General features: G+C 42.1%; 3 protein-coding genes and 2 non-coding genes across 43 annotated transcripts in view; 1 reads left to right on the top strand and 4 right to left on the bottom strand.

Moving 5' to 3' along the window:
* The window catches only part of clasp1a (cytoplasmic linker associated protein 1a), an 85,531-nt gene extending 76,908 nt beyond the window's left edge, over positions 1 to 8,623 (bottom strand). For all 39 annotated transcript variants that reach the window (XM_032529303.1, XM_032529304.1, XM_032529310.1 and 36 more), the window contains exon 1: positions 7,940 to 8,623. In XM_032529303.1, the coding sequence (XP_032385194.1) occupies positions 7,940 to 8,134 (195 nt within the window). In that variant the 5' untranslated portion in view covers positions 8,135 to 8,623. The remainder of the gene's footprint in view (positions 1 to 7,939) is intronic.
* Positions 8,624 to 12,699: 4,076 nt separating this feature from the next.
* On the bottom strand, positions 12,700 to 17,787 carry nifk (nucleolar protein interacting with the FHA domain of MKI67). Its single transcript, XM_032529381.1, has 6 exons — positions 17,531 to 17,787; positions 16,418 to 16,546; positions 15,624 to 15,732; positions 14,863 to 15,074; positions 13,477 to 13,539; positions 12,700 to 13,221 (listed from the first exon to the last, which is right to left on the bottom strand). Exons 1-6 carry the CDS (start codon positions 17,651 to 17,653, stop codon positions 13,003 to 13,005), a joined length of 855 nt encoding a protein of 284 aa, XP_032385272.1. The 5' UTR covers positions 17,654 to 17,787; the 3' UTR covers positions 12,700 to 13,002.
* LOC116698468 (small nucleolar RNA ACA64) lies at positions 13,306 to 13,436 on the bottom strand. The gene has a single exon (XR_004334215.1). It is a non-coding gene; the product is annotated as a small nucleolar RNA ACA64 (small nucleolar RNA).
* Positions 15,838 to 15,968, bottom strand: LOC116698467 (small nucleolar RNA ACA64). The gene has a single exon (XR_004334214.1). It is a non-coding gene; the product is annotated as a small nucleolar RNA ACA64 (small nucleolar RNA).
* A 1,078-nt stretch (positions 17,788 to 18,865) lies between the features above and the next one.
* The window catches only part of LOC116697860 (high affinity cGMP-specific 3',5'-cyclic phosphodiesterase 9A), a 12,439-nt gene continuing 4,434 nt past the window's right edge, over positions 18,866 to 26,870 (top strand). Inside the window, exons 1-8 of the mRNA XM_032529387.1 lie at positions 18,866 to 18,991; positions 21,157 to 21,306; positions 21,407 to 21,458; positions 21,704 to 21,806; positions 22,597 to 22,749; positions 22,851 to 22,900; positions 25,076 to 25,253; positions 26,463 to 26,585. Of these exons, the coding sequence (XP_032385278.1) occupies positions 18,904 to 18,991; positions 21,157 to 21,306; positions 21,407 to 21,458; positions 21,704 to 21,806; positions 22,597 to 22,749; positions 22,851 to 22,900; positions 25,076 to 25,253; positions 26,463 to 26,585 (897 nt within the window). The 5' untranslated portion in view covers positions 18,866 to 18,903. The remainder of the gene's footprint in view (positions 18,992 to 21,156; positions 21,307 to 21,406; positions 21,459 to 21,703; positions 21,807 to 22,596; positions 22,750 to 22,850; positions 22,901 to 25,075; positions 25,254 to 26,462; positions 26,586 to 26,870) is intronic.

Below are 26,870 nucleotides of genomic sequence, written 5' to 3'. Positions count from 1 at the left end.
AGGCTTATGGAATTTAATCTATCCTGGCCTCACACCTTCAGTTCTTAACCCCCCCCGTTTGTTAAGCGTCCTTGGGTTTGTGAAAGTCGCTATATAAGGCGCTGATATCTTTTAGGTAGGTAATAAGTACAGCAAAAGTGTCTTGTCACCTGTAGACAAACATATTCCTTCAGATATACCATATGTGTTGGCTTTGTAGTAAAGCGGTGTGCCCCACTTCTCTCTCAAAGCATGCTGGGACAGGCTTCAGACCCAAGACCTGAAACATCTGAATGGCAGAGTCTTGATTAAAACATTGGTATTGCCAATACCCTCTATTTCACAGATTTACCCAAAAATGAGATTGAATCAAAGATGTTTCTCAAAAACCATGTGTTCTCTAAAAGACTTAACAGCAAGAGCACAGAGATACTGTTAGAATTAAATGAATTTGACCAAATACCGTAATATTAATAAGAGCTATTCACACAACAAATAATTGTTAGTAAGTACTGGATATGATGACCAAACAGAATCATTAATTTTACTCAGAACAATCTAGTAAACCCTAAAATTGTATTACTTTTCCCTGATGATTTTGATTAATTGTACAAACAATAACAGCAGTACATCACACAACTCTACACAAACAGCAAGTCCTCCACAACGCACAAAACATGTGTGGCGGTGGCGGCTTCATACATCACACACTGCATACACACACACAGAAACCTCCTGACTTTGCACTTTACCCATGAAGCCTCCCGCAACCACCACCGCCCCCCATACTTCTCCCTCCCTCCCTCCCTCCCTCACACAAACACACACACACACACACACATCTTTTGTGTTTTGCAAATCCACCAAATGTCACAGGAGGGGCAGAATACACAAGCTCTGCATCATCTTGAAGGCTGTCCTTCATTGGTACAGCAGAGCGCTGTGTGTTGCAGCTTTTCATCTGAGCTCGGCACAAATCTCCGCTCCCCGAGGGTTCAAAAACTTAACATGGTTTAGGATTAACATTTAACGTGGGGCTGTGCCAAGGCTCCAAAGTCCCCTTCAAGCTGAAATGACTGCTTCACTCGGGAAATGGACGTCAAGGTTCACCAGCGCACCTGGGCTTACATTCGAAACATACACAGATAATATGCAAAATCTGTTACTTCCAAAAATGTCCATTGACTACAGGAGAGGTGTGCTTTTGGTTTGAGTAAGAGTATATGTGGGTGTTTGTGCGTACCCACACTTGGCTGTCCAAGGTTGATTACGCCAAAGTATTAGCACAAGCATTGGCAAAGGTTACAGAGGCTTCTCTATGGGTTTGCCACTGTCATTCAAACTGACACACACTCTATTCCCACTGCCATTACATAGTGATCCAGTAAACGAAAGAGATCAAGTAAGTCCATGAGGGAGAGGCAGGTAAACACGAATTGAGACAGAAAGCATAGCCAGAATCTGACAGAGCCTACAAAATACAGGTTTAATGTCTTATCTGGATCATTTTTTTTTTAAATGTCTTACCTGGATCAGAGCAAAACCCAGGACCTATTTCGATCTGGCAAATGGACTGGGGGTCTTCAGGAGACTACTCTGTGCCTAGTGACAGAGACCCGGCCTGCACCCTGAGCTGGGGCTCACTTTAGTCAGTCCAATTGATTCTGAGTAGGGTTCCGTTCTATTGCCACAGGTTTGCATCTGTGTGCCCACATGTCTAATATTGGAGTGGATCTGAGAAGACTTGCTGTCCACTGGTGTGTTGAAATGAAGCAGGTCATACTGCGAGCCTTTCTTTACTCTGCTCAACTGTCCACCTCAGCATGCTAGTGTTGCAGCGCTGCTCTCCTCTACAACTGCCAGTCTCTACACTCTACAGTAGAGGTGGAACGGTACATGTATTGAACCGACACAGCGCGGGTGTCTCGGTTCAGTAGATGAATTTACACGAAAGAATAGACAGTATGAAATACAAATAGAACTTCTGTTAGATATGCGTTTCTTTAAGGACACCTAATCTGAAGCTCCCAAGCTCCGACTACATGTTGACGGTCCAGTAAGTGAGTCAGAGCTAAGCACTAAGGACGAGTAGGCTAGCCTATGGCGGGTGGTGGCCACCCGCAGGAAAACATGGGTTTCCCAGTCAGTTCCAGTAGTACAGGCGGGAGAGTGCTGGGTAAGACGAGGCGTTGTTCATCAGTTGTCAGGTGTGTGAGTAGAAATACATCTAACATGCTAACGCATATCCAACACCATCACCCAGAAGTGCCAATCACTGGAACGAGACAAAAAAACTGTCCAACTTCTCACTACGGTGCTTAACAGCCTTTAGATACAAATACAGAATGGGCCAAAAAAAAATGTACATGTCATCTTTAATGTGCCCATATTAACTTGTACAGGAATCTGGCTTCAATTATTTGCTGCATGCACTCGAACCTCATTACCACATGCCATCCCGTCCACACATGAGTCAAACTGTAGTCCTCAATACAACCAAACACAGACGCTGATGGAGCACGAGTTGTCAGCTCCACCCACCCTCCGTTTCACTAACAACTGATGGTTAGATTTCCCGAGCTACGGAGCGCTATCTCACGGTGACGGTTCATTTTATTGACTCTGAGTGGGAAATGAAATCGGCAGTTGTACAGTATGAGCGGCACACACACTCACCTAGCTGAGAAGCTACAGGAGGTCGCGGCAGCGCAGACACTAGAAAGGTATGCCTGTCACACTTAATAGAAAGAATACTTTCTTTTATCTTTTGGGGTGGAAGGTCTCTCCTAAGTAAACTTTTTTGTTGTTATTATTCTATGTAATTTGCACTTTCGTAAATTAGAGATGCTGGATTTTCAGTTTTATTGCTGATTGTCTTATTTTGTTTACTAGTTCCAGATGGAATCTGGAGATGATGTGCGGTCCTTATTGATTACTGTTCATATCTGACTTTAGACACTGTGAGACTGTATGACACTAGGTGGTACAGCCTGAGACATTTTTGTGTAGTTTTTCTCTCCATTGTACCGAACCGTGACTTCTGTGTCCCTCCTCTACAGTGGGATAATTTTGCTGCATGTGAGGTGCAAAAATGGCGTAACATTTTTTACGTAAAGCAATATGAAGTTAAATATTCTGATATTACTCAGACTACTTGTACTGTAGACTTACTAAAGCCAACCAAGGTAAGCAATTTAAATGGGTCTCTTGCCTTAATAGGCCACATTATTTGCTGTACAATATCCTGTTGAGACATTATATTACCCTGCAGAGCAATAAAAACAGCATTTTAACTTTGAAGTGATGTCATTGAGCTCAGCTCACCCTCGGGCATTAAGCTTCCTGAGTGTTTGAGTACCATACAACTAATCATCTGTCCAGTCTTTGATGATGACAGCTGGTCAGACCTCCCTACAGCCACAGGGTACAGCCTGACACGAACAAAAGCCTCGGACTTTCCTCGCCATTCTCATTTTTTTGCCCAATGTTTTTCCCCAAAAGCAAATTCTGCCACACATAACAAAACAGCTATTTGTGTCAAAGGAAGTGAGAAGAAAAACAGCCTATATAAAACCAAAAGGTGAACAGAAATGAGAAGAGAAAAAGCCTTCCCATGCCAGGAACTAAACCAAGGGGCCGACCCTTTCAAGTTTCAACTTCAGTAAGACGAGTCCCAAAAGAGTCTATAGTAGACTGTAGGGTGCCGAGTGAACCGCGGGTTTCAGCCCTGAAGCTCTCAATACGTTTTACCAACTGCGAGAGTGACGGGCCTCATTCGTCGTCGTCGTCGTGTGCGTGTGAAGGCTGGTTAGCTTTCTCGTTAGCATGTCGATTTTGAGCTCGAGCTGGACGTTCTGGACGAGCAGGACCCTTGCCGGACATGTCGGCAGATGTCTTGGCCAGTCCGAAACCAAATAAGAGAAAGAAAGCGAGCAAAACGGACGTTTAAAACAAAATTAATGGAAAGATGTGCAGGAGTCGGCAACGGCGCGTCTACTCTCTACCCATGCTCGACCGAACATCCTATGTTTAAATCATAGATTATTGATTATTTGTCTCCCCCCGTTCACTACTGTAGATATTATTTTTTCACATGGTGGTTTTCTCTATTGGTGGTCCTATTATTGCCACGTCTGTAGTCTGATGGAGCCACTCCGCCCAGACAAGGCCAAACAACATTACAGGTGGCACCGGGTTGTCTGGGCGATCGCTTCATGGCTTGTCAAACCGGAAACTGGTCCCGCCAGCCTTCATTGATTGAGGCAGTAAACCAGCTCAGCTCCCAGGCTCAGCTCTGCACAGGGAGAGGAAAAGATGAAAAAGATGGAGGGGAGAGGTGGCGTGATGGATGGTTACTGACAAGGGCCTAACTGGTGTTCTACAGGTGGGAAATGTGTGAAAAAAAAAGAGGCATGAGAAGGGAAGGGAAATACAGATCATGTCCTTGGATACCATTTGTTTATTGCAGTTTTGTGGTCCTGCAGCATTGGGAGTTGAAATCATTAAATCTGTCAAAACAAAGTATGCAATTGTCACACAGGAGGTTGCTAATTAAATTTCTCTAAATGCCCAATTACATTCTGTTTTAAATCAAAGCCTGAACTTGAACGAGGAAGAGGAGACATTAATTTAAGTTCATTAGTGAATGGTAAACTAAAAAAATGGACAAAGAGAGATGCTTCCTCTTTTATTATTTTTATTTAATTTTTTTTTTTTTTTCATTCAAACCTTTATTTAACCAGGATAAAAAAACTCCTTGAGATTAAAAATCTCTTTTACAAGAGTGTCCTGGCAAGTGGCAGCAGCACGTTTCAGACGGAGACACTTACATGTAAATACATAAACACACTTTCACTCATATTCAAACAACAATGTCATCATAAAATACCAGGGTCCTAAATCAATTTAAAAACAGTGACATACAGACTGCCCTTCTGCAAGGTCCTTTAACAAGCCTTTAAAAGAATAAAATGAGACCAACTCCTTCAACTGGAGTTCATTTTGAAGCTGATTCCATGCAGATGGGGCTGCAAAATTAAAAGCCTTTTTGCCGAAGTCAGTGCGGGCTTTAGGGACTTGTTTACAATTATTTGCATAATCACTATTCTAAAATCATACAACTGTCTTTTTTATTTTATTTAATTGTTGCATTGTGTGTAACTGAATCCAATGGTGTAAAATGTGAAGTGAAAATGAAAAGAGTAAAAAACACGCAACCACACACTGCGCTCATGTGGTACTGCAAAAGTCTGAATCCTGAGGTGGGCGTGGTCTCTGCATCAAACAGTACAGGGCGAACCACAAATTATAGAGCAGACAGAGAACACTTCACACGTCCAGCAGGGCTGTGCATGTGCAGATACGCCCAAAGGCATTCAGACATCTACCACACTAAATTTAGGCTAACCCTGTCAACAGACTGCAGATTAACTACAAAACCATCATAGCCAAATCTGACAAACGTGCAGCCCTTCACTCACTCTTGCGCCACAACTCTGCATTTAAGCAATCATTAGACGTACGCAGTCTTGTTTGGAGTTGGATTAGCAGCTGAAACCACAGCTGGGATGAGGCTGCTGACTTGACACACCCTGAGGTGGATGGGACACACATTAGCAGATCACTCTGGAAAATGACAACTGCATTGAGGAGTCTTTTCATTTGAAATTGCATGTGCATGAATCATTAAAGGGCTCTATTTAGACAGAAGAGCCTGGCAACAGTAATCACTGATGGTAATGCTTTCTGCTGATCACACAAATACCGCATCCAGCGCTCAACATAGTTCTTTGTATGTTATGGGACCTTTAGGATAGAGATGGTGAAGTTATAGCACATTATATATTCCGACAGGACAATTCTTACAAAGGCACTTCAGTAGAAGTCATTTCTGTGAGATATTAACCTGGCACTTCAATAAATTCTTCCTTAGATTTAGAAATACATGTAAGATTAGATTTTCCCAGGGTGAACACATCTAATGCGGTGGTACTACATGTTTTAATGTGTTTAAGTATGTAATCAATATTTTTGATATTAGTGAACATCGCATTCATGCCGTTGCCAAATGAGTAGCTACAAAGCTAATTAAGACTCAGCTCCACAAAACTCTCCTGGATTTCTCAGTTTTCTCTCGATGTTCAGAAGATTGTGTTGTGTCATGTGGACGCGCTGACAGTTTTGATGTCATTACTCAGAATTCCTCATGGCGGCGGCAGACACCACACTATCGCTTAAATTACTACTCTTGCTTTAATTTCTTCAATGTAAAACAAAATAGTTTGGATCCAGCTCATGTTATGGACCCCAACGTAACTCTATTGTAAGCTTGACAGATAACAAAATTGTACGTAGAAGAGTACACAGTGTCAGCTAACCAGTATGGCAGTACAACAACCCAGGCCCAATGTTTGCTATGTACACACATAAGGAATGTGCAGCAAAAATCTAACTGAATGGTTGAATGGTGCACTGAAGTTTAGCTTAGGAGACCGTAAAAGACAGTAAAGCTCTTTCTTTACACAGTTGCTTAATATTAGAGGCATCTGCCTAAAGCACCTTTTATGGTGAATGTCTCTCTTTTTCTCTCTCTCTCTCTCTCTCTCTCTCTCTCTCTCTCTCTCTCAATAGTTTCCACATTAGTTGCCAAGTGATCAGTTAGGCCTGTGCTCTGGATACTGCCTCTCCCGGGCTAACTAACACAAGTAGAGCTGCTGGAAAAGTTCAGATGTGTTTGTCAGCCCTATCAGACCTTAAAAAGAGGAATTGTCATCATCGCCTGCTTTTGACAGGTTGACAGACTGACTTGCCTTGTCTAAGAAACATAAAGACAATACTGTTATGTTTTCAAACCTTGTATTTGTATTAACAGCGAAAATGTTTCGATGCATTTTTTAGAGAATCTTATATCTAAAAGGAGTGAAGAATTTCACTTTTCATTTCATTTGTTTGGCGCAACATAGGGAGCTTTGTCTGACTCTGTAACCAAAAGTATTGACTTCTCTTTGTGAAGCCCCATATGTGCCAGCTCGGGCCTCTCAGTACCTTGAGCTGTAACCAGGCATCTTGCTAAATGTCCTAAACTCACATTTCAAACTCTCCCTAACCTCTCATCACCATTTCTCTCAGGCGTGTGCCAGACTTCTGGGAGCAGAAACACAGCAGTGCAATACACGTGGTAATTTGAAGCACATAGAAAACTACAATACACAACATGGCATCTCAGCACTGAGACTGCAGAGACATAGAGAAAAGCCTTCCCTGTCCTTGCTAAGCTACAGTATGTAGGACATTGGGGGCAGCCTTGGCTCTGTTCAGGCAGATATCTCTCTGACATTTTAAGGCTCACATAGAGCAAAAGCAGCATATCCCGACATGAAATCATGAGCTTTAATAAGCAATGTGTACTAACAGTTATGGCAGAAAAAGCAACCTGTGGCTGGGCGCTGAAAGAACAGCTGATGTAATCACAATTTGGGGTCAGATGAAATTTTGCCCTAGATTGAACTCCAAAATAAAGCACAATCAATCACAGTAGAACAATGCGAGCCAGTTCTATAGTGGATGGAAACAATAATGCCATGTGCCTTTGCCTGGCCGGGAACGTTTTTGCTTTACCGCATGGCAAACAGTCACACAACAGAAAAACTGGAAATTCCTCCTTTAGAAAAACTAAAATGGGCCATTACATGTCTGTACAATGACTTGGAAGTGCAGTCTAAACACTGACAAGAAACAGAAAATCCTGCAACAGGCTAACACTGTAGCATAGATGTTTCCAAGTGGTCATGTCTGGACATGTGAAAATTGATCATATCTAAATGACTGATAAACTAAAATCAGAGATTCTAAAACAGAGTGCAAACGGGGAGTCATGAAGCTAATGTGGGTGCAGGGTGTGTGGAACCCTTGATACTGTCCCATAATCCCTATTGTTTACTGCCTCGTCAGTGGAGTTTACCTTGAAGTTGCTGGAGTTGACCCAGGAGCTGGCAATGCCGTCCACCATCTTGTCCAGCGCTGTCTGATCCTGCTCCAGGTCGTGGGACTTCTCCTTGTCCAAAATGTAATCAATGATCTCCTGCCCCACCTGCAGCCGGCGGCCCATGTCCTTCTGCAGGACCTGGGACAGGCAGTTCTCCATGCTGGGCTCCATCCTCCTGGCCTCTGATAACCAACCCCTCTGGCTTCCTCAGTCTGACTGACTGACTGACTGCTAACTGGACACTTGCAATCCTCCACTGCTCAAAGCAGCAAGAATGACAGCTAAACAAAAGGAGCCCCAATTGATGAGAGTTTGGCTGGGTGACCTGTTAAAAGGGAGAAAAAAGAAAGAGGCAAGTGTACACGGAGGACCGGCCTCGTCTTTGTGCCAAGTGCTAGCCCGCTAGCGAGCTAGTGGCCGTACCCTAGGGATGGATGGAGCAGGGCTTGGGGAATGGCAGCAATGCTGCATGTGTGTGTCTGGACAGCAGCTGGGGAAAGTTTACTACTCCCTCCCACTTGTTTTTTTTTCTCCCTCTTCTCTTCGAGGAGTCTGAGCCAAGCCACTATAGAAAGGGTAGAAGACGAGGTTTCGGCAGTAAATGGAGATGGATGAGGGCTAGCTTAGAGCTCCATGTCTTGTCCCGGGATCTGTCCTGGAGAGCCCTAGAGAAAGGACAGCAGACAGCTGTTGTCAATTTAATATCAAATCTCTTCATTATCAAATTTGATCTTACAGTAAAAATACAGTGCTTTATCTAATAAAACAATGTTGTGCACAATATGGACAAAAGTCTGTGGACTCCGCTTGTCCACAAAAGAAAATCCCAGTGGTACAGGTTACAACAGTCAGGCGGATCTAACAATTGCTTTCATTACGGATTAAGTTGCTGATTATTTTTGCGATTAATCATTTGCTCTGAAAAATGTCACAAAATAGAGAAAAATGCCCATCCATTTTAGATGGTGGGGTCTTTAAATTACTTGTTTTGTCCAACCAGCATTTCAAAACCCAAAGATATTCAGTTTACTATCACATAAAGACCAGAAAAGCAGCAAATCCTCTTATTTGGGAAGTTAAAACCACATAATGGCTGTGTCTTAGGTCATATGTAAATTGACTATAGAAATCATTTTTTTCAGTTGCTCAACAGTCAATTCATCAACTTATTGTTAGAACTCATGCAACATCAGTGGCCAACCTCACTAATGCTCTAGCTGAATGAGAGTAAATCTCTGCAGCTAAGTTTCAAAATCGTAGAGTATTATATGTACCAGAAACGCTGAGGCTGTTGTAGCAGCAAATGAATACTCATGGTTTACAATGAGATGTGTAACGTTCCCATATGAGTGAATTGATTGGGTTTCTAAATACCTTTTGTCTCCTGTACTTTGGGGTAATCCCCAATAGTGTTGAATAAGCTATTGCCGACCCACACACAAACAGCCAGTGATGATATATTATACAGATAGACTATATATTAATGGACAAAGCATCCGGTTAGGCAAAGTGCCGCAAATGTGAAGTGCCTTAAAGCTGCATTATATCTGATCTCCTGCAGGGGGGGACTCCTTAAAGCTGCATTATATCTGATCTACTGCAGGGGGGGACTCCTTAAAGCTGCATTATATCTGATCTCCTGCAGGGGGGACTCCTTAAAGCTGCATTATATCTGATCTCCAGCAGGGGGGGACTCCTTAAAGCTGCATTATATCTGATCTACTGCAGGGGGGGACTCCTTAAAGCTGCATTATATCTGATCTACTGCAGGGGGGGACTCCTTAAAGCCTATATTATATCTGAATTCCCGGAGGGGAAGGTAGGACACGTGCAGTTGCAAAAGGAGGTCGGTTTCTGTAGAGGTCTATGAGAAAGTGACCCACTTCTCACTTGATTTATTATCTCAGTAAACATTTTCATAATGAGTTTATGGTCTCAATCGCTAGTTTGAAGTCTTGTGCAACACAGAAGGATGTTCCCTTTTTGATTTATGGTCTCGTTGATTTTAAAATCGTCAATAAAGCAGGGGGTGTTGTAGGGCGTGGCTATGATGTGAATTATGTAATATAACGTTGAGCGTGGGACTCCTGCCTCACGTCTAAAATCGTCACATCCGCAACCAGGATGGCTGCGCCCATAACAGCAAACCCAACGACTCATAGCAGATCTCCACACACATGGGTGATGTCACACTGATGTCCCATCACTGATGTCTGTCCACTTATTTACAGTCTATGGTTATACCTGTGATGCTTAAACAACAAATCTACTTTCAAGAATTCATTCAAAACTTTAAGTGGAATCAGAATCAGAAAAGGATTTATTGCCAAAGCCAAGTAAGTGGTGCTACGGAATTTGCCATGCTGATGGTGCATACATAAACATATTAAACATTCAAATGAATTAAAACAAACAGAAACTGAACTGTGTATGGATTAATGCAGGCTGGGCAAAAATGTTGATGTTCAATAGAAATAGATATATATCAATCAACATTCAAAAACAAAATAACAAGGCAGTTTAATCAAGGCACTGATTGAAATCACACACACACACACACACACACACACACACACACACACACACACACACACAGCTTGAAATGTTTATCTTGACACAGCGGCTGAGGGGTTGAGCTTTAGTACCAACTCCAGATAAATAAGACACAGGGACGTCCCTGTGGTGTCCTGCCTGGTTGTTCCACTTCTTCTGCCCTTGAAATAACCCCCCCCCCCCCCGGCTCCCTGTGTCACAAGTTGATCTACTTGAAAGGACTTTTTTCATCCTCTATCAGATGTGGGCCTTTGTTCCTAGAGGTGAAACTCAAACCTGAAGCAGCTTGATCTGTGCCAGATTCACTGGACTACAACCTTTGTTATTGTGCAATAATATGTCAAATACTTGTTTCCATTTTAGTGCATTCATATTGTTGAATAACAATAAATAATGTTAAAAGTTCCATTTTTTTTTTCTAGTTCCCACACTAATAGTTGCACGTGTGTATGAGTATAAGCACATTTTGAAGAAGCTGCACTGGTCTGAGTGTAGTACATGTTAGTAATCATGTATTAGGACTGTAATTATGAAGCTCTTTGTTAAACTGAATCATGTCATACACGTCATTTACATTTCAGTTTATTATAGCATTGTATACAAAGCTAAAGTTACTTGTAATTTGACCATCCTCTTCGTTCAATGTACACCAGACCTACCTTTGACAAGCCACTCGTCCTGGTCACTACTGATTTACGGCTCTATTTTGACACACACACACACACCTGCTTTTTTTCCTATAAGGTCTTTGCGACGTTAGCTGAGCTCAAGCTAGCTCGGAGCCTGACCATCAGTGCTAGCGTGCCAACCGAAGGAGCGCCTTGACGTACCAGATACTGCTAGCTAACGTTCACGTGAAACGAAGCTTCCCTGTAATTTGCTCGCGTGGGCTCGAAACGTTAGCTCCTTGTCTTTGTTTCCCTCTAAAACAGCTGGCCGAGCTTTCACACCGAGTAGGTGTGTACTATGGAATAAAAGCTAAAGCTAGCCCCGAGCGAAGCCCTTCCTTTCAATGAAACGTCAGTTCAGAGACAGGCAGCACAAAGAGAAGAAAATGGGACAAGAAAGCGAAGAGGTGTCTCTACAACATTCATTTTTCTACTTGCCATATCCTGCTTAAACGCCGCTGCTGGTTTGGACATACAGCCCGTACTTGTTGGCGTAGATATCCAGTCTACGGCCTCAAATCTCTTCTGTCTTTCTTTTTATCTCACTCACACCGTCCACCCGGAATGCTGCCTGCAGGACAAGAATGGGATCGTCGTGCGCAGGCGCAGTTGATCCAGGGATGATGTTGGCACTTGGAAAACTGTCGCATGGTAATGCAAAAGAAAAAAAAACTAGCCCGCTGTGGCTCGTGGACGTGTAACGACTAGGCCAACTCGGCGTGTAGCGACATCTGCTGGACACCTCGGGTCCGGGATTTGCTCGTTTCCACTCAACAAGCGTCCAGCCTTCGCATTTGTAACGTTACACAAAGAAACCTGAAAGTCAAAAATGTAAGGGTTTAATAAAATGGCGTTTCAGGGATATATTTTATGGAAATGGATAAAAGTTGCCCGGGGCCCTGTTTGCGTGCTTTTAATTTCCATCAAATTGTGTGCACAGTCAAAAAACTACAAAAGACCCCAGACCCACAAACCCCCATGGGCTAAGAGTCAAAGACTAATCATGTAATTGAATCCCCTATTTTACCTCTCTGGCGATGACGAGGGTGACAACTTGTATTTACTATTCTTGTTAAGTATTAAGATACAGTATCAGATAATATGATTTAAAGCTAAAATACTTTCCATCTGGTTGTGGAATTTGACTTCAGTATAATCGCAGAATTTCCTCTTGTTGCTGATGGATCCTTTTTATACCACACATGGTCATAGCAGGAAGAGCACAGGTACTACTAACATTAACGATAGCGCGGTTCTTTTCCCCAGTAAGCCACATCTTTTCCTACTGTGACATGCCAAAATGTCTTCTGTAAAAAAAAAAAAAAAATCTTTTATTATAATAGGCCAGCGTGCATGCAAGTGCTTTTTGTTCTTCTGAAAGATAAGACACAAAAGGACTGCTTAACAGTACATTCTCACATTATTTATTTTTTAAAGAACATACTTTACATAGTACAAATATACCACGTTTTTAGCCAAGTGTGCATAAAGCAAAAAAGAAAGTCTATAGCTGTCTGTGTCAACATTATGGCCCTGCATGGCAAAGGAAACAGCCTGCTTCAAGACTGAAATGCACATTTGCCATTGTCAAAGAAGTCCAGCCGCAAATGTCGCCCATAAATCAGGCTCACGGGTTATTTTGCAAGCACCCATCCATAGCACTCGCTAACAATTTTTGGTGGAATCTTTCATACAAATGCCTTTCTCAAATGTAATTTGAAAGATGCGCTGATTTCTGAACATCGTTCAAAGTTAAGCCTGATGAATGCAACTCTGACAGCAAGAGAACCAAGTCCACAAAAACCAAACGGAGCCCTTTCACTCTGCCTCGGCATCCTTCGCTGTGGCTTCCTCGCTCTCCGAGTCCTCGCCCCCATCTTCCCCAACGTCACCCTCTTCCTCCTCCGAGGAGGAGCACTCTTCCTCTTTGTCTGCAGGAGGCATCTTAATGATTATTTCGTCGTCGGCATCGTCGTCGCCGATGACCGTGAACTTCCTCCTCTCTAGGACAGAGGGGGTGCAGAGTGGCGTGGCGTCCTGAAGAGGAAGAGTCGCCCATTAGTCACGCAAGCACATTCTGGTACAGATATCTGCAGTCCAAGTTTAATTTAAGTTCACATAGTATGTTGGTACATGGGTTTTACCGCGCAGACACCAAGAGACAAACGCAATAAGCTTAATGTACCACAGTACTATAGGCACAGTTATCTGACCCCGGATCACTGGTGCACCTGGGGCCATTTTCACTCCGTGCCAAAGCTAAATATAATATAATATTTGGGTTGTCCTTACATTACTACATGTAGACGCGTCCATGGAATCAGAGGACCTTTTCTTCTGAGGCACCTGGGCAGCCTGGAAAAGCAAAGAAAGCATTAAGGTTAATATGAGGCAACAACAAAAGTATAGCTACTCCATGTTTTGATTGGACCTTTACTTGTTTTTGTTTTTTTACGTGACGTTCCCAAGGGCAACTTTCTGGGCCGAGATTACATTTGTGAATTTTTAAAAGGTAGGCTGGACTGTTTTCATTCCTGGAAAGACCTGAGAAGATGTTTTGCCACGTTAAAAGGTCCCATTGCATGACAATTTCACTTTATGAGGTTTTTTAACATTAATATGAGTTCCCCCAGCCTGACTATGCCCCCCCCCCAGTGGTGATAGATGTAAACCAAGCCCTGGGTATCCTGCTCTGCCTTTGACAAAATGAAAGCTCAGATGGGCCGATCTGGAATCTTGTCAGTATTAGGACCACTAAGTTCTCTATAAAAGAGACTTCAGATACAGTATTAGGGGACCACTAAGGCCTATATAAAAGAGACTTCAGATACAGTATTAGGACCACTAGGTCTATATAAAGAGACTTCAGTACAGTATTAGGGACCACTAAGGTCTATATAAAAGAGACTTCAGATACAGTATTAGGGGACCACTAAGGTCTATATAAAAGAGACTTCAGATACAGTTTAGGGGACCACTAGGTCTATATAAAGAGACTTCAGATACGTATTAGGGACCACTAGTCTATAAAAGAGACTTCAGATACAGTATTAGGGACCACTAAGGTCTATATAAAGAGACTTCAGATACATATTAGGGACCACTAAGGTCTATATAAAAGGACTTCAATACAGTATTAGGGACCACTAAGGTCTATATAAAAGACTCAGATACAGTATTGGACCACTAAGGTCTTATAAAAGAGATCAGATACAGTATAGGACCACAGGTCTATATAAAGAGACTTCAGATACGTATTAGAGACCACTAAGGTCTATATAAAGAGACTTCAGATACAGTATTAGGAGACCACTAGGTTCTATAAAAGAGACTCAGATACAGTATTAGGAGACCACTAAGTTCTATATAAAAGAGACTTCAGATACAGTATGGGGACCACTAAGGTCTATATAAAAGAGACTTCAGATACAGTATTAGGGACCACTAGGTCATATAAAGAGACTCAGATACAGTATTAGGGACCACTAAGGTCTATATAAAATAGACTTCAGATACAGTATTAGGGACTACTAAGGTCTATATAAAAGAGACTTCAGATACAGTATTAGGGACCACTAAGGTCTATATAATATATAAATATATATATAAACAAGCATCCAAAGAGCACCATGTCATGGGACCTTTAAAGTTCCTGTCCCAATATCTCAAAACACTTACAAATCCAGGGAAGTCGTAGTCAATGCCGTGAGCGGCGAGCCTCTTGCGGAGCTTTGCTTCTTTCCGCAGGAGTTTGTCTTTCATCTTGGTCACCTGCTCTTCTGTGTGGGTCTTGTTGTAGCATGAGACAGCGGGATGCGAGGGCTTTTTAAATTCCCTTTGGGAGCCGACAAACAGCATCTCATGCACCTTCTCCGGTGGAATCACGTTACCTGGGAAAACCGCAAGAGGCAACGTTGGAGGAATTCACACATACAGTGAAATTGTGATCTAACAAAAGTGTAAATACAAGCACAAAAAAATCTCTGTACTGTACAGATTAAAAAAAAAAATTCAATTAAAGCTATAGTGCGTTGTGTCTGTCTCCCCCATGAGGAATTTAAAGTAATGACAACAACACTGGCAAGCCTTTGGTGATTGTGCAGAGCAGGAATCATCCATCCATCCATCTTCATCCGCTTATCCGGTATCGGGTCGCGGGGGCAGCAGCTCCAGCAGGGGACCCCAAACTACCCTTTCCCGAGCCACATCAACCAGCTCCAACTGGGGGATCCCGAGGCGTTCCCAGGCCAGGTTGGAGATATAATCTCTCCACCTAGTCCTGGGTCTTCCCCGAGGTCTCCTCCAGGTTGGACGTGCCTGGAACACCTCCCTAGGGAGCCGCCACGGAGGCATCCTTACCAGATGCCCGAACCACCTCAACTGGCTCCTTTCAGGAATCATGCTGGAGATTAATAGACTCGTATGTGAGCAACGCTTACATTTGATGAGTCTCTCTCCCATGAGGTAATTGTTCATGGTCTCAGCAACGATTCTGGCTACTTCATCACAGTCAAACTCTATGAATGCATAGCCTTTGCTTCCACCTGTCTGAGACAACGACAGACAAAAGAAAATGAGTTTCACGACACACCTGCATTCGATGCTTCCCATTGAATGCGTTTAAACTACATATTATTTTCGGTTTCCTTGTGCTATTGTTGGCACATGGGTTTTATCACTCTGCCATTGGGTGAGCAGGTGATAAGCTTAAACGCACCACAATACTTTAGGCTCAGTTATCTGACCTCAGACCATTGTCAGATCTGGGATCATTTTCACACTGAGCCAAAATTTCAGCAGGATCAATTCCACAATGTCCAGTCAAACAGATGGGACAGCGGTATTATCTAAAATCCAAATCTTTATACAAGCTCCATTCGCAATGCACAGAATAGGAAGCAATGAAAACATGGAGGCTATTTGTTTTCTTCATCTTTGTGAAAACATTATTCTCTGGTGGAAATCAACTGAATTAGGCCCGGTAAGGTTAGGTTTGTAAAACGCGCAGGCCTATTTAGTTCTCAAAGTCTGCTTTATTGTCAATTTCTTCACATGTCAAAACATAAAAAGAGATCGAAATGACGTTTCCCTCTATCCCACGGTGGAGACAAGACATATTTAACCAATTAGGTCCACAGACAAACATAACATTCAAGTAAACAATATAAAAAGTAAAAATAAGAAGACATACAATGAGGAAAATAAGAGCAGCAATAGTTCTCATCTCTGTTACCTTTTTACTCCTGGACAGCCGCAGTCTCAGGACTTTCCCAAACTGTTCAAAGTAAGTTTTGAGCTGAGGTTCGAACAGCCCCCGGGGAAGGTGACCAACATAAACCACTCCAGGGGTCAAACGGCCCCCCTGTAAAAAAAGGAAAAAGAAATTAGAACAAAATATAATAAACAAGAGGAAAAAGTTAAACGGAAGATACATTTACATTTGTAAAGTGTGCAATTAAAAGCAAGAACCATGTCAGATATTTGATGGTTGCACATTTCAACTAATTCATAAAACGGATATTGTTCTAAGTGACGTTGAATGTGCTTCAATGGGTAAATTGCATATACGAAAGGCAAGACAGGCCGTTTACATTGCAGCCATCTTGACATGTCACGTTTAGCTCACTGTCATAGCTTACCAGGACTGGACAGAACAGAGCAAGCGGAGGTAAAGGTTAAAGAAGCAAGCTTGTGACCGGGAGGTCGCGGGTACGATCCCCAGACCGACAGGATCAAATCTGGGTGGGGAAAGTGAAAGAGCAGCATAGGTCCCTCCTTCACTACCACCATGGAGGGGCCCTTGAGCAAGGCCTTTAACCTCAAACCGCTCCAGTGGAGCTGCTCAATTTATAAGGAATATTTTTTTGGAATACAAAAAATGTATATTAAACTAGTAATGATTATATAACAGTCTTTAAACGCACAATAATGCGCATTGTATGAATTAAGGTAAGGACGGGCAACGTAAAGTTAGCTTTGAAAGAGTCCTGAGTCCCAACGAGGCCTCTATGGTAACGGCGAGGGAGCGCGTGACCCTCCACCGAACAAGTATGTTTCACTACGCGGCTTATTTTTAATGAACAGCTCTCGCGGTATCTGACAGTAGCTAACGTTAAATAATAGAAAGAAGACCTAGCCATGGTAACGTTAGCAGCAGTTGCATTCACGTACCGTTAGCTAAAATTTCCAATAAGGCCACAAAATCCGACAGGTTACAAAAAAGCGTCACACACGTTTAATTTAGAAGTAAGACGGTACTGTTGGACGAACAAAGCAATAGAACCATCGTGTCATGTGATTTTTTTTTAGGATTATTTTCAAAGGCCACAATTTCATGTCGACCCACCTTGCTGGATTTATTCTTCTTCGCTTCCTGCACCTTCTTCTTGAACTCGGACTCTTGTTTGGGGTTCAGCGCCAGCAGCTCCTTGGCCGGCTTCGAGGCCGTTTCTGCTTTGCTTTCTGTCATTTCGATTAAGTGGTGATACGATGAAAATATTGTAGAATAAAAACAACACCGTCAGACAACTCTGTAGCACGAACGACGCACGTTGGTCTCTCCATCCGGTTGCCCATGTGGTGAGTCTCCGGGTGTCAGTGAAAGCGGCGTGGAGGAAGACGGTTCTGTGTTACGTAGAGCCGGGTCTCCAGACAGCGCCGCCTACAGGCATGGCGGATACCGTCTTCTCTGGATATGTTCCTGTGTCCACCAGATTATTCATTATCCCATAAAAGCTGCCATTTCCATTTATGTTTTTTGCTTTAATTGTACTTTTGACTTCAGCTTTGCTGTATATAATAAATATATATTTACAATATGTCTGGCGTCTCTGCTGCTTTCTTCACACATGTATCTGCCAATTCATTACCCCCTGCACCGTTATGAGCTGGTACCCATGTAAATGCAGTATGCTATGCTATGATATTGCTCTCCACCCACATCAAAGTCATCCATATTGCTGTCATTTCCGCCATGTATACAGCTGTTTCATCATTAATTATTGTCTCTTATTATTATATATTATTATCTTCTCAAAAGCATCAGGATATAAAATGACTCCTTTATATAGCCTTTAAATTATCTTTTATTTAACAAGATTTTATTCTATGACTTATTATATTCTAATGATAACATATTAGCTCATAATTTTGACTATTATTCTGCATATATTTGCACAATGCACATATCATGCATATGCGCTAAGGTATTGTAATACATAATATGTACACAGCCTTTAAATTATCTTTTATTTGACAAGTTTTATTCTATGACTTATTATATTCTAATGATAACATATTAGCTCATAATTATGACTTATTATATTCTGCATATATTTGCACAATGCACATATCATGCATATGCGCTAAGGTATTACATGTATACAGCCTTTAAATTCTCTTTTATTTCTTATTCATTTTATTTCATTAGTTCTTTAAATGGTGGTAGTTATCTTGTTGTGTTATTATTACTTATCTCATAATTATTAGAGGATAAGACACGTTTGTTCTTGCTGTGTTTTCTCCGTCTTTATGACTTATTATAATAAAAAAAAAAAAAAACAGAGGTCATTTTGAAATAAATAATCCAACTGTTTAAAAATGTAACAATACAACAAAAAGGGAGGAGCAGAAGAGGAGATGGAGAGAATAAAAACCAAAGGGGGTGGAGGAATATTCAGCAGAGCACACAGCAACATCAGTGGCCTCCGAACGCACAACATGGCAACAAAAATCATCTACTTCACAGTGAACGGGAGACCGGAGCGGGCCGAGTTCCCACTGGACTGCCCTGCGCAGGATGTGAAAGGTAGGAGCAGACAACAATCACACTGTTTCAAGTTCACTTCTTCATATTAAAGAAGTATTTCAAGGTGTGTGTCGGACTGTACGCACACACACGCACCTGCAATTCTAGTGTTTGAAAAATTGACATCATCCATTTTTTGCACACTTGCCAATCTAATCTGATAGAAGGTTGACCCCCGTGTTGTCTTCCCGTTGACCATGAACTCGCCCTTCCAGTTCAAAATTGAAAAGAAACTTTTTGTGCTTCTCTGATGGTTTTTATCGGGGTTTTTTTCTGAGTTATTTCTCACTTTTTCCAGCTTTTGGTGCTTTTTTTTTAAAAAACACGAGCTGGTTCAATAACAGGTTTTTTTCACTTATTCTTGGAATTCATGGTCAACAAACCTCATTTGTACCAAATCATACAATTGTCTTTAGTTAAAAAGGCAGAAATTCTGAATTGTTTTGAATAGTTAAGGATGTTGACTGGATCACAGATGGGTAGATGTCAAAGTTTAGTCTGGGTACTGTTTTAAAACCATTAAAAAACTCAATAAACTCAAATTCAAATGCTGTGAGATTAAATAAAACACCCAAAACATTCAGTGAAAGTAATCATTAATTTGACTGGAATGTTGTATGGAATCATCCATGTTATTGTAGGGTAATTTGGTTGAAAGAAATCCATATTTCTGATATAAAACACTTTGAAAGGGGTCAATTTGACCCCAGGACAACACAAGGGTTAAGAAAATGTAAATACCTGATTTGTTAGTGTGAGTTGTTTCACTGAAGACACACACACACACACACACACACACGTTCCAACAGCTTCTTTTACAAACCAAAGAAGAAAAACACCTCGATTACAGACGCCAATGAAAGAATTGGATGCGTGTCATGGAGGTTGTCTGAGCTACAGACAGCGATGCAGCTGCTACTGACAGCTCCCCACCAGTTACACACTGTAGGTTACAGGCCTTGTCTTGCATTGGCATCACAAGATCTACATGTTATGCATATCTTATAATATGAACGAGCATCGTTTTTTTTTAGCAGTAGTTGTTAGTTGTAGGTAACTCATGTTGAACCAGAATCAGAAATCAGAAAAGGGTTTGAATGGAATTTGCCTTGGTAATAGGTGCATACATAAACAAACAAACGAATAAATGTGAAATTGATTGCAGTAATCTAACTGTAGAGTTTGCATGCCTCTGTGTCGGTATTCTATAAAAGTGGTTTCTTTAATTTCAAACACTTTATAAAGAGCTCATAAGCAGAGACTAAATGTCAGTTATAAGCCATTATCAAGAACGACATTTGGGTTGCCAAGTTATGGAAACATCTTTTTGGCCTTATAGGTTTATCCTTCACATTCGGTATGTATGTAAATACTGTAAATGTATTGTTATTGGTGTGAAAGAATCCAATCTCAATTGTTCTGTGGTCCACATCCGATGGTCTACTGGTTTGGCCCCTGTGAGTAGATTCTGAGAGCAGTGGCAAGCACTCAGAGAACAAAGTGACACAAAGCAGGGTTCAGTTCACAAAGTCCTGAAGGTTTAATGGGACACACAAGGACGTAGACGTTTTCTAAAAAACGCTCCATTCCCTCAGATGATGTGAGGATATATAGATAAGAAAGGGTCACCAGAGGAAGATTCAACGTGTTCACACAAATAAATCTTCACAAAGGAAAACAGTGTCACAGACAAGAGAGGCTTTATTCAGAGTTTTCACAGAAAGGAATGTTACATATTCACGACACATATAATATTGGTCATCCATTAAGTTGTTGGAAAAAAAAATGATCCTCTGCGGCCCTTTTCCTGAAGCTAAACGCTCATACGGTCCCATTAGTCAAAGGGATTTTGCACAAACTGGCAACTCGAAAATTGTTATCATCACTGGTTATATGATAACAATGGTCTAATTGATCTATAAGGCTTTAGTCAGCTGTTAACAATTAATAAATCATTTAGTTACAACTCATAAACCATATGTGAAGGGTTACTTTTAACAACAGGACCCTGAAAGCTTGATAAAACAATCCCAATTCAAGGACCACTTACTAGTTTTTCCAGGACCTTCAAACCACAATCCATGGTCTTCCTTAGCCGTTGAGGAGGAGTGGAAAATGGTTTCTCAGGACACAGTTTGAAATGAACGGTGAGCCGTTGTATCCAGATCTGTTCCGCGCTGCAGCCGAGGCAGGACCCCATGACATCCTGAAGCTGTACAACCCCAGGGGCAACATCGTCAACATCTCCCTGAGCCTGGAGCCCAACAGCCCCAACTCCTGCTACAAGCTGGAGGTTGTGGCCGCCGACTGCAACAGTGAGCCGTTAGGTATCTGTAACTTTGCACCATGGGAATTGCAGTGCCTCGGTTTAGCAGAAAAAGGGTGACACTCTCCCTTCTATTCTTGTCGTTTCAGGTGCGGAAATTGCTGGTGCGCTAGGATTTGACCTCTTCACCATGGAGAAAAGGTAGGCATGCTGGGAAATAAGAAATCAAGACATACGTAACGGTATTCTTGAGGAAATATATAATTCATATATAATGTGAAAAGTCAATAAAACAAATGAGATTTTGGGAAGCGTCAGATTTTTGGCATTTGGGTGCAATCGACGCAGGATAGATAGGCGGTGCTTTGAGACTTTGAACAACATAGAACAAAGACATCTGACGGTGTAATGAGTTAACAGATCTCACTGAAGTTGTGTGATCTCAGGCTGCAGGGCCTGGAGAAGAAAATCCTGATGGAGGCCAGTGAGACTCCTGCAGTGGTGTATGAGATGAAGAAACAGGTGGATTCATTCCGGGAGAAACTAGAGGTATTGACAAAGTACTCTGGTTTAAAGCTACTCTGGAAATTTTGGGAGATAGAATGGAACCTATTTCTATTTTTAAGAAGAAGAAAGTTTATTATTGGTCACATACAATCATACAGTACAGTACAGGGAAATGTAACCTCTGCATTTAACCCATTCTGTGGACAGTCACACACAGTGTGTTGGGGTTCAGTGTTCGAGGACATGTTGACATGTGGCGGGAGGAGCCTGGGATCGAATGATCTGGTGGTTGAGGTCCAACCCGCTCTACCTCTGAGCCACAGCCAACGTATGATAATACAACGGCGTAATCATCTGCATAGCGAGGTTTTTAATCCTCATCCGAAAAAGAAACATTACTGATCCCGGAAGTCAGGAAGAGGTGTTTGTTTTGTATAAATTGGGTTGTTATTATAACGAAAGGCCCACAGTCACTTAGGATAATTGAGTTGCTTTGTATTTTAAAAGCTGCACTTATCAATGTATTTTGCATGAATGATGAATTAAATGATGTGTAATGTGAAAGGGGTTGCTCATAGTGATGACCCCAGGAGAATTATCACCTGTATCTGCAGAGCTTTTTACTCTCTTACTTTGGTTTGCTGCATGGGCTAAAAACTCTGCTCATCACCCTTCTTTCCAGCATCAGCAGCCAGCTGTTTACAGGTCATTTGTAATCCTATCGGCCTATTTGTCGAAGGGCCAATGGGGATTGGATGTGTCGACGGATGTGTTGCTTGCTCTGACTTCCAGCTCTATGCTGATTGGATTAAATTTTCTGATACATTTTCAGAGTGTGGAGCATCTGAGCTGGCTGGGGTTGTTCAAAGACCTGTCAGATGGAACACACAAACCCTCCCCGTTCTACCACAAGAGAACCCTGCATAAAACCAGGAAGGAGTGTGAGCACGTTCGGGAAAAATTTCTTCAAATGAGGCACGTTCACGTGCAAAACTCACTGAGAACTACTGCCCTCCATATATTCTATGTTTTAATTTATATAGTAATTATTAATGCTAATGTTGTAACCTTTGCAGCTCCCTGGAGATGTCGGAGGAAGTGAGGCAGTTCTTAAAGACGCCAACCTTTGATAACTGGTAAGTTTAAATGTAGTCTATATCCACGATGTTCCACTTCCAGGATTGTTCCGGTGCAGTTGGAAATTCTGTCGGATGTCCTCATTTCGTCCGGTAGTCCGTCCCATTCCTCTTCCTTCATGTTGGCATTCTAACCTATCTGTCAAATCTGAGGACTATGGTAACCTGGTCCTCAGATCTCTGCAGGGTAATTCCAGACAGCTAGCTAGACTATCTGTCCAATCTGAGGACTATGGTTCCCTGGTCCTCAGATCTCTGCAGGGTAAATCCAGACAGCTAGCTAGACTATCTGTCTAATCTGAGGACTATGGTTACCTGGTCCTCAGATCTCTGCAGGGTAAATCCAGACAGCTAGCTAGACTATCTGTCCAATCTGAGGACTATGGTTACCTGGTCCCCAGATCTCTGCAGGGTAAATCCAGACAGCTAGCTAGACTATCTGTCCAATCTGAGGACTATGGTTACCTGGTCCTCAGACCTCAGCTCTGGATACTTCACCCCGTGCGTTGTCGTGATTGGTCGTAGTGTTATCCAATTGCGTGCAGTGAGATTTTCAAATGCACGCTTGGTTCCGCCACTCGAGATGAGTGACTTTATTACTCGATGCCAGACCCTTAATCTTTTGGATTTGGTTCTGGATTTCCAGGCTCCAATGTTGTGTGTGCATGATCTCCGCCACCAGATGGCGCCGGCCCAGAGTCAAACGTTTAGCTCCGCCCACATATAGCCCAACCCCGATCTGGGTACTGCCTTCAGGTGCAATTGTGATTTTGTCAAAACAGTGTTTCTTATGCTGTCTGCCAACGACTCCAAGGCCTACTAGTGAGGTGCATGGATGTGATGTTCTCAGTATTAAATAAACTCATATAGTATGTAAATTCAAACAATATTTGAATTGGGTGTTTTGCTGTGTTGTCAGACTTTCGCCATGAAGCTGCCCGTTTTCCAACAACGTCTCCAAGTTATGTCACAAATGATTATTGGGACATTTGAAGGAAATACAGAGGAAGTTTATGGTCACTGTCAACTGACAAGATGGTTCTATAGCTTAAAACAGACACTGGTTGCCTGATGTCTCAGCATAAACAGCACCATTCTCCCTTATTGAGGCAAAAGAGACAGTGAGTGAGAAAGCTATATGTAAAAACTGTCATTTATTTAATGTGGCTGGGATTTTTAACATACTGCTGAAGTAGGATTCCTACTGTTTTTGGGGAATTTTTGGCAGGTAGGTGATCTGTGTGTTCTTTTACTGGGTTAGTGGTCCTTGGTCTGAAAAGCTTTGAGGAACACTGCACTAATGGCCCCTGCAACATCAGATTTTCTGGTTGTCTTTGTGCTGGGGTCATCATCACTAACAGAGAACCGGTTTCCTCAGAGTACAGAGACAGTACAGTGCCTCTGATGCTCTTGAAGAGGATGGAAGACAACCCCCTTTTCTTCTGATCGACACACTCATCTCAATATGAATGGGCCTGCCGAGGGCTCACAAATCAAAACGGTCTTCATAACCGGGCTTAATCAACAAACCATGTTCTGAAGTGAGCTCCATGGACACGAAGAGGATGCTGCATTCAATGGTCCTCTTTTCATTTGTCAAAAGGCTTTTGTAGCAAATCCACAATGGCGGTGGTTGATAAATATGCAGTTATGCAGGTTACAGAATGAGAAGGGAAGCTGGGGGGGCCACATAATCATAAGAAATTACCGGACTCCTTTAAACCGTAACAAAACATGTTTTTCTTAACTTATGTCATAGATGTATTATAAAGGATAAGGCTAACAAAAAGTAACAATGTTTTAGTTAACAACTTGAAAAAATATATAAGGCTCAACATTGTCCTAAAGCAGCTGGGCATTGTGGTATTTAGCAAACGTTTCTCAAACAGAAGTAAATTGCATATTTTTAGGGGAAAAATGAATGCCAATAGAGAGGATTTTGGTGAGGTTTGTCTGGAAGCCCTTTGCTTGTTGATTGTGGCATCACTATGCCGTTGAGACTAATGAGTCAAAATATTAATTTCACCATTTCTTTAGGTGAGTTGCCTTCATTAACCCATTTGTTTTGTTATAGTTTTTATCTCATCAGCATTACAGCAATATCAGTAATAGTGTGCCCTCACATGGTGTTGTATATTTGTGTGTATGCGTGTGTGTGTGTGTGTGTGTGTGCAGGCAGTGGGAGGACGCAGAGATCATGGTGCTCTTGCAGGTCATGTACACAGATTTAGATTTCATAGCAGCATTCAACATTGAGCCTGAAGTACTGCAACAGTTCCTGTTCGAGGTCTATCGAAGATACAACAACATCCCTTTCCACAACTTCAAGCACTGCTTCTGTGTTACCCAGATGGTGAGTGTGTGTGTGTGTGTGTGTGTGTTATTGGTGGAGGACATCTGGCTCTCAGGGTGGAGAGGGGATTCAAATCACTGCACTAAATCCACCTTTAAACGTAGACGTGTTCCACCAAAACAACTTCCTTCCCGAGGCTGTTTTTGCGTTGGCACAGTGGCTCCGTCAGGCGCTTGGCACCGCCCAAGACGATTCTGATTGGTTCAAAGAAATGCCAGAGAGCACATTTTTCTCCTATCCCAGGATACTCTGTGGACTAGCCAGACCTTCCTCCACAACGCTGTGGAGGAAGGTCTGACAATGCAAGACTAAACTGACTTTAAACTATCATCTTTAATGAATTGTCTGAGTAGGATCAAGCAGTGGCTAAATGACAACTTTTTAATGTTGAACTCAGCCAAGACTGAAACTTTAATTATTGCTCCGGAGCAGAGCATCCCTCAGATTAAGAAACACATTGGTGACTTAGGCTCGTCTGTTCAGCCCAGTCTCAGGAGCTTAGGTGTTGTTTTTGATGCGGCCATGTCTCTGGAGAAACACTCGAAACTTCAAAGATAAGAGCCTTGGTGTCAAAAGCCGAGTTGGAGATGATCATTCGTGCTTTCATCTCTTTTTATTTGCCTTAATAAGAAGGATCTTTGTCGTCTCCAGACTTCATTGGTTACCAGTGATATTTAGAATGCCCTACAAGGACAGGCACCCCCGTACATCTCTGACCTGATACAGCTGCGTACATCCTCACGCAGTCTGAGATCAACAGGCCAGAGACTATTAGTTTCCCCCCTTACACATTTTAAAACCAGGGGGGACCGCTCACTTCAAGTTGTTGCACCTAGGTTGTGGAACGCTTTGCCTCCTTCCATGCGCTGCTTAGATTGTGTGGTAAACTTTAAAACTCAGTTGAAATCTCTGCTTTTTAAAGAGGCTTTAACTCGATTGTGGGTGGTTAGGCTGGTCTTATGTGTACGTGTTATTCTTTGTTTTTTGTGATGTATTGATTTATGGAGTTGTTAAATGCTTCCTTTTGTTGTGAAGCACTTTGTGATCTTCATCTGAGAAAAGTGCTATACAAATACATTTTACTTACTTACTTACTTACTAATCGTTTTCATACTAGTAGATGTCGGCCTCATTTTTCCACACCATTTAGGCCCACATCTCACCATCTCCATTTCCCAGTCTGTAATTCTTTTTTGAATCTCTGAGCAGATGTATGGTTTGATCTGGCTGACGGACCTGAAGAGTAAGATGGACAGCATCGACCTGCTGATCATGCTCACCTCGGCAGTCTGCCACGACCTTGACCACACAGGGTACAACAACGCCTATCAGGTATGGGAATGACTCTCTTTGTGCACCTGCAGACAATGATTCCTTGCTGAGCCCCAACCAGAGCTGAATGTGATAGTCATCCTGGAAGATACACACTGCTGAAGCCTCATACTAACTTCAGCGGAATACCTCAAACGCCTTTTTACCCAGAAGTTTCATTTACATTTTAGCATACATTTAGCCTATTATTTAAGCAGTTGCACTTTTTGTTTTCCCATTCTGTATATATTTAAATATTTGTTCTTATATTTTATTCTTATTCTTATTCTTATTCTTATTCTTATT

The sequence above is a fragment of the Etheostoma spectabile genome, chromosome 11, assembly GCF_008692095.1.
Source record: "Etheostoma spectabile isolate EspeVRDwgs_2016 chromosome 11, UIUC_Espe_1.0, whole genome shotgun sequence".
NCBI classification, from domain to species: Eukaryota; Metazoa; Chordata; class Actinopteri; order Perciformes; family Percidae; genus Etheostoma; species Etheostoma spectabile.
Note: the sequence above shows the minus strand (reverse complement) of the source record. Positions and strands in the feature narration are given on the sequence as shown.